At 38.1% G+C, this 8,363-nt stretch overlaps 1 protein-coding gene across 1 annotated transcript; it reads left to right on the top strand.

Moving 5' to 3' along the window:
- Positions 1-369: 369 nt before the first annotated feature.
- Positions 370-3,207, top strand: LOC114890380 (tRNA-splicing endonuclease subunit Sen15-like; the record flags this gene model as incomplete). Its single annotated transcript, XM_029213758.1, has 3 exons — positions 370-516; positions 2,709-2,790; positions 3,072-3,207. Coding segments are annotated over exons 1-3 (341 nt in total), but the record flags the coding sequence as incomplete, so codon positions are not given.
- Between the last annotated feature and the right edge of the window lie 5,156 nt (positions 3,208-8,363).

Below are 8,363 nucleotides of genomic sequence, written 5' to 3'. Positions count from 1 at the left end.
TCTTCTCTGGAGATCTCATCCACTTCTACACTTTAAGCTTACATGTCAGGGCAAAGAAGCCTTAAGTTTCCCCCACTTTCTCAGCAGAGTTGCAAACAGCGCTGACGTAAGGAGAATTAAGGGCTTCTGGACTCGGGGTATCCTTGAACCTTCTTCTCGCTATTATCTGCCCAGATTTGAATAAGCGCAGACCGAAAGGGGAGTGCGTTTGCCCAGGTTCTAGCTATGTTTGTCTGAAGATGGGTCTGAGAGAACTGTCCTCCCAGCATCTGAGCTCTCCCGCGCCAGCGCAGCGGACGACTGGGAAGCGGAACCCAAACGCGCGCGTTTCTGCTTCTGGCCGGGCGCGGAGAGCGCAGCGCGGTGCACCACGGGCGCACCGCACAGCAGGGCATGGAGGAGAGCGGCGAGTCCCCGCCGACCGCGGGCTGCAGCGATGTGCGCCCGAGCGGCGATCGCGGCGGCGGCGCCCTCTCATGGGCCCCCGAGGACGCCTGGATGGGCACGCACCCTAAGGTCAGGAGGCGCGAGAGGAGCAGGGCGCCGGTCCAGGCCTCTACCCCAGGCGGAACCCACGGGCCGTGCTCCCCTTTGGGCCCTTGACTCCCAACCGCATGGGATCGCCGTTTACGCGCGAACCTCACCGAAGGGGATCCTTTATGCTCACCGCCTGCTGCAGGCAACCTTGTTTTTGTTTGTTTAAAGGAGTTGAACTCTTGTTCTGACAGCGCCCCCTTCCCCCTCCCTCAGACCATTCTTAGCTGGAGGGAACAACATTGAATACATTGCCCCCTCAAGGCCAGATAGTAACCACTCCACTAATCTGAGTTTTGCTGTGTAGGGCTCGTTCTGGGGATGGTCTCATTTAATACTCACAGTAACCAAGCAAAACAGTTTGTGGGCCATGGATAAGATGTAGTAGTCTACAATGGTTAAGGTTTAGGCACAATCCTCATTTGCCTGTGCTTGGCAAATTGCTGCCCTGTACCAGTCATGGCCCAAACAATGAACGGATAGTGAATGGATATGAGGGTTTTTGTAGTATTATCAGGGACTAGATACTTTGGTCTAGTAACTTTAGTAGAATTGCAGTCTTCTGCTTGAGAGCAATATTTCATAGATAATAATCTAAAAACAGTCCAGAAAAGGAACAATTTGAAGATCTTTTCATCTTCTCTTGCTTGATGTTATCCTCCTGCTCTGATCCCCTTATTTCCCCTCAAGGTGAGAAAAACAAACACTAGCATGGAGGTGTTATTCAGTGCCATAAAAGAACCAAAACATGGAGAGGGATCATGGTGGTTAGGAGCATGAACTCAAAGTTAGACTGCCTGGGTTTGAATCCTGGCTCTGTCACCAGCTTTGTGATTTTTTTTTTTTTTTTTTTTTGGTGCAAGTTGTTTTATCTCATTGTTTCTCAGTTTTCTCATCTGTAAAATGGGGATAAGAATAGTACTAACCTTATAGGGTTGTTACAGGATTAAATCAGTTAATATTGGTAAAGCACTTGACATATAGTAAACATTACCTAAGTGTTTAATAAGTGGAACAACAGTAACAAATTTTAAAAACTTCTTCTAGATTTCATGTTACTATTTATATTGGTTGTTTGATTTTTCAGTTCTGCATTTGTATTATTCAGTTTGAAAATTACTTAGGTCGATCCAGTAACGCAGTATCAGATTTATCATCCTCAAACACCATTTTGATTATATTATTCCCATGCTTAGAGAATTTCCTTATGGGTAAAATTCAAACTATTAGCTTGACCATCAAGACCTTGCCACCTGGTCCCCAATTGCCTTTTCAGTGTCATTTTCAAACACGTTTAAGGTTTGAGGAGGACAGTTAATAACACCCCTCTTTTCCTGTACCTGTGCACACTTAGGAGGACTCCGATGGGGAAGTGTGACTTCAGATCTGCACCCAGGCAGGTCTGCTGACGCCTCACTTCTGCATTGTCCCTGCTTCCCCACCTAGTCACTGACATAGCTCGAATACCTCAGGCTTCTCTTGCAGGGGCAGGCTCCTGAAGAATGTTTGCTCAGTGCTGACCAACAAGTCTGAAAGCAGCAGCAGCTTGCTTGTTCCTTTAAAAACCAACAATTAAATAACTCCCTACTCTTGAGTGAGCAGGGGTGGGGATGGAGGCCAGGAGTGGTCTTCTTGCAGACTTTCTCCACAGGCAAATAAGAGACCAGGGAAATAGAGGCTCCCACTAACATGAGCCAACAAAAGTTCTATTAAAAAATGTCTCTACTCCTGGCAGATAGGTTTCTTTATAGGCCCTTGAATATGTGTTGCTTATTCCCACCTTTGTGTGATTACTCACACTGTTACTCTACCTTCTCTATTCAAATCATACACGACAAGTCCTTCAGGGCCCAATTTGCATCCCATCTCTGCCAGGAAACATTCACCAACCAAGCCACCTGAGTGGAGCTCCTTTGACCTGTTGTGTCATGTTTTTTTATTCCACTCACTTGGTTTTTAGTCACTTACTGTCATGTATTTTTATTTACCTACAATTGCATACCCTAACAATCCATAAGTTTTTTAGAGATAGGGATCAGGGCTAATTGCCATGTAGCTCCCACTATACCTATAAGAGAGTCTTATATATTATCTATTTAATGAATAGTTGTTGATTGAAAGAAAATATTAAGAGATTCTTCCTTCTCTATTGACAATTACGTTTTGATTTTCAGTATTTAGAAATGATGGAATTAGATATAGGAGATGCCACCCAAGTTTATATAGCATTCTTGGTTTACCTGGACCTCATGGAGAGTAAGTATTTGTTTTATTATTGTTTTGTTATTAGGGCGGTGGTGGGGGGATGAGGAGTTGGGTTGGCATATAGCGTTTATACATTCGCTATTAATTTTGTCACTGTTGTGATTTCTTTATTCCTTTACATTGGGAATTACTGGGTAACAGAAAATACTAGAATGATAAGGAGACATAGCTTTATAAGCGATGTTTGCTCAGCTGAGTATTAGGTAGGTGTTTGGAATTTTTATCTTTTATTTTTGATAAACATTATTGTTCATTCAATGATGCACTTTCAGGTAAAAGTTGGCATGAAGTAAACTGTGTGGGATTACCAGATCTCCAGCTCATCTGTCTTCTTGGTACTGAGATAGAAGGAGAAGGGTTACAGACTGTGGTACCTACACCCGTCAGTGCTTCCCTCAGCCATAACAGGTGGGCAGGTGATTTTGATCTTTGTTTAACAGGTTAGTCCCTTTCCTGAATAAAGCGCTAGGAATCATTAAATTAGAGGTAGTAATATATATATAGTATTTGTATACATTTTGTAAAATTTTATCTTCCACTTTTTTAGTTAACTCCAGGTCACAGCAATGTACACTTACATACAGATACAAACAGAGCATTTGTCATTTACACTTTTCCTTTGAAAATAAAATATCTTAATAGTCTGTCTAATATTGATATATCACAGATGCTTCAACAAGTTGGTTTTAATTAATGACAGAGATTCTGTAGAGACAGACATTGGAAAGTTTTGAAACAAGGAATGTGGTTAAAAATCTTGATTTTTCCCTCTCACAATGTGTCTGCCACATATTGTTAACATTTTCAGATAATCCGCTGTTCGATGACTGTAAAAATTTGGAGGTTTTGTTCCTTTCCTCTCAAAGCATTTGTAGAGGTAGTAATATATTTTAAAAGGAATTTGGGGTACAGGGATCATTGCTTTACTTTTTGTTATTTGAGGAATAAGTTAAATATGAGTATTTAACAAGTATTCATTTACTGTAAAGTATTACTGTATTTTTCATGTTCATTGGGAATTGTTTCATTTTAGATCTTTTTAACTTTATAAAAAGGCATGTAATCATTTGAGGCTCACTTTATGTACTTAATGTCATACTGCTAACATTGATCTATTGTGTATTTTGGAGGTGGGGAGCTGCCATATAGCATTCCATCGTGTGATTGTACCACAGTTTTCACACCTACTCTCTTGATGATGGAATGTTGCTAATGTTCAACTTCAGGGGGTAATTTCAAACTGTTTTCCAAAATGGTTGCCTCAATTTACTTTCCCCTGCAATGTAAACAAGATCTTTGGAAGCTGTGTGGTCTCTTACATTTAGTATTCTCAGACTCTGAAATTTTTGTCAGTTGAATGGCTTATCTCATTGTGGTCTTAATTTGCAGTTCTCTGATATTGAACATTTATTTATATATTTAATATTTCCTCTCTTGAGAAATGTATTTTCATATCCTTTGCCTACTGGATTGCTTATAGTTTTCTCATTGACTTCTAGGAGTTCTTTATATATTCTTGATAATAATACTTTTGGTTGTGTTTCTGAGCTTTAAAATCTGTCTTTCAGGTATCTTTTGATGAATACAGTTCTTAATTTGAATATAATCCTATTTATCCATTTTCAATAATCAATATCTTTGTATCTAATTTAAGAACTATTTCCTGTCTAAAGGTCTAAGAAGTTCACCTATATTTTCCTAAGAGTTTTAAAGTTTGCTTTTTTTAATGGTATGAGAGGAAGGCTAGGAACCCTATTTTCATTTGGATAACCATTTTTCTCCACCTCCGTTTACAGAATATTCCCTCCTTTCCTTATTGTCCTACATATCATCTCTGTCATTTTCCAAAGCTCCCTCTATGCACTGATTTGTTTCTGGGCTCTCTTTATATTCCATTAGTCAATATATTTATCCTTGTGCCAATACCACATTTTCATAATTGGTAACTTCATAGGAAGTCCTGGTATCTGGTTAACAAGTCTCCCTTTTTGCTTTTCTTCTTTAGAAGCTGTGGCAGGCAGCCTCTAAGATGGCTTCTTATAATCCAGCCTTCTGATGGTCACACTCTTGTGTATTTCTGTTCCCTGGAGTGTGGTCTGGAGTTAGTGACTTGCTTTCAGTAAATAAAATTTGGCAAAAATAATGGGATGTTACTTCTAAGATTAGATTATAAAAGACTATGGCTATTTGGGGTCTTTTGTGTTTCCATACAAATTTGAAAATTTTTTGCTCTAGTTCTGTGAAAAATGCCATTGGTAATTTGATAGGGATTGCACTGAATCTGTAGATTGCCTTGGGTAGTATAGTCATTTTAACAATATCAATTCTTCCAATCCAAGAGCACAGTATATCATTCCTTCTGTTTGTGTCATCTTTAATTTCTTCCATCAGCGTCTTACAGTTTTCAGAATACGGGTCTTCCTGACTTCAGACTATGCTACAAAGCTACAGTAATCAAAACAGTATGGTAGTGGCACAAAAACAGCTACATAGATCAATGGGACAGGATAGAAAGCCCAGAAATAAACCTACGCACTTATGGTCAATTAATCTACCACAAAGGAGGCAAAAATATACAATGGATAAAAGACAGCCTCTTCAATAAGCAGTGCTGGGGAAACTGGACAGCTATGTATAAAAGAATGAAATTAGAACATTCTTTAATACCCTATACAACAATAAACTCAAAATGGATTAAAGACCTAAATGTGAGCCTGAATACTATAAAACTCCTAGAGGAAAACATAGGCAGGACACTCTTTGACATAAATCTCAGCATTCTTTTTTTTGATCCATCTCATAGAGTAACGGAAACAAAAGAAAAAATAAGCAAATGGGACCTAATTAAACTTACAAGCTTTTGCATAGCAAAGGAAACCATAAACAAAACGAAAAGACAACTTACGAAATGGGAGAAAATATCTGCAAACATTGCGACCAACAAGGGCTTAATTTCCAAAATATACAAACAGCTCATACAGCTCAATATCCAAAAAACAAACAACCCAATCAAAAAATGGGCAGAAGACCTAAATAGACATTTCTCCAAAGAAGACATACAGATGTCCAATAGGCACATGAAAAGATGCTCAACATCGCTAATTATTAGAGAAATGCAAGTCAAAACTACAATGAGGTACCACCTCACACTGGTCAAAATAGCCATCATCAAAAAGCCTACAAATAATAAATGCTAGAGAGGTTGTGGAGAAAAGAGAACCCTCCTACGCTGTTGGTGGGAATGTAAATTGGTGCAGCCACTATGGAGAACAGTATGGAGGTTCCTTAAAAAACTAAAAATAGAGTTGCCATATGATACAGCAATCGCACTTCTGGGTATATATCCAGAGAAAACTCTAATTCTGAAAGATAATGCACCCAGTGTTCATAGCAGCACTATTTACAGTACCCAAGACATGGAAGCAACTTAAATATTCATTGACAGATGAATGGATAAAGAAGATGTGGTATGTGTGTGTGTGTGTGTGTGTGTATACACACACACACACACACACACACACACACACACACACACACAATGGAATATTACTCAGCCATAAAAAAGAATGAAATAATGCCATTTGCAGCAATATGGATGGACCTGCAGATTATCCTATTAAGTGAAGTAAGTCAGATAGAGATAGACAAATATCATATGATATCACTTATATGTGGAGTCTAAAAAAATGATACAAATGAACTTATTTACTAAACAAATAGACTCACAGACATAGAAAACAAACTTATGGTTACCAAAGGGGAAAGAGGGGAGGGACAAATTTGGAATTTGGGATTAACAAATATACACTATTATATATAAAATAAACAACAGGACCTACTATATAGCACAGGACACTATATTTAATATCTTGTAATAACCTATAATGGAAAAGAATCTGAAAAAGAATATATATGTACACACATATATATTTTTTTCAGGTATACAGCAAAGTGATATATATATATATATATATATATATATATATATATATATATATATGGAGTAAACAACTATACTTCAAGAAAAAAAAAAGACTATGGTTTCTGTCAGGCACTCTCTCTGACTTGCTTGTTCTGAGGGAAGCCAGCTGCCCTGTGAACTGTCCTAGAGAAAGTCTGAACATAGAGGAGTAAAGGTAATTACTGATGGAGCAAGATTCTTGAGAGGTGGGGAGTGGTGGATTCAAGAGACTAGTTGAAGAGATTAATATTGAGCTAGAGGAGGAACACCTGAACCACTGAGGCTGTGGGGCAGGTAGAAAGGACAGAGGAAGACATAGGTGTATCTGAGTGGGTTTACACGCAGGGAAGAGGACAGAGCACTGTAAATTCTAACATGAAGCACTTTGATAAACACCTATTCCTTTCCTAATTCTCTATGATAAATGCATATTGATTTAATAGAAAGACCACTGGACCAAAGCCATAAGACCTAAGTTCTGGTCTTGACACTGACACAACATTTTCTTTCATGATTGGAGACACCTAATTTTTCTGAGTTTCACTTTCTTTGTCTTTTATTGAGGGATATAGATTATCAGTAGATAACATGTAAGATCCCTTCCAAATCAAAGCTACCATAATTGGTTATTTTCATTGTGTGTATTGCATAAAATTAAATTTTTAGATTTCTATTAAATGTTTTTTGTATGTGTGATTTGTTACGAGAATTGTTTCTTGATATATCAGGCTATTTATACCCTTCTTTGAGAGACTCCTTACTCTGAGATTTTTCTGTGTGTTTGAATATCAACACACAATTTTACTAGCATTATTTCCAATAATGCTTCTGTCTAAAAGACTTAATAATTCACTCCTTAAATCTCTTCCTTTGTGTCTTTTAATTACTCTAACAAATATCATCCTACCTAGTATTATTAATATATTATTTGTTTGGAGAAGGAACTACCATTTAGAGTTTACCTGAATTTAATCCTAAAAAATGAAATCAATAGCCTGTTTGAATCAAATCATTTCATAAGTCTAGAATAAATTTGTGTCCTATTTATTTCTAGTTTTTCCCAACTGGTGATTATTGCTTTTCTAGCTTTTTAAGTTTGTTTTCTTCTTTTTTTTTTTTATAACAAAGTGAATCAGTTATACATATACATATGTTCCCATATCTCTTCCCTCTTGCGTCTCCCTCCCTCCCAACCTCCCTATCCCACCCCTCCAGGTGGTCACAAAGCACCGAGCTGATCTCCCTGTGCTATGCGGCTGCTTCCCACTAGCTATCTACCTTACGTTTGGTAGTGTATATATATCTATGCCTCTCTCTCGCTTTGTAACAGCTTACCCTTCCCCCTCCCCATATCCTCAAGTCCGTTCTCTAGTAGGTCTGTGTCTTTATTCCTGTCTTACCCCTAGGTTCTTCATGACATTTTTTTTTCTTAAATTCCATATATATGTGTTAACATACGGTATTTGTCTTTCTCTTTCTGACTTACTTCACTCTGCATGACAGACTCTAGGTCTATCCACCTCATTACAAATAGCTCAATTTCATTTCTTTTTATGGTTGAGTAATATTCCATTGTATATATGTGCCACATCTTCTTTATCCA

Source organism: Monodon monoceros, unplaced genomic scaffold, assembly GCF_005190385.1.
Source record: "Monodon monoceros isolate NGI ecotype Baffin Bay Population unplaced genomic scaffold, NGI_Narwhal_1 Contig5582_ctg1, whole genome shotgun sequence".
Classification (NCBI taxonomy): Eukaryota; Metazoa; Chordata; class Mammalia; order Artiodactyla; family Monodontidae; genus Monodon; species Monodon monoceros.
The sequence above is the reverse complement of the archived record's forward strand: the minus strand, read 5'-3'. Positions and strand labels throughout refer to the sequence as shown.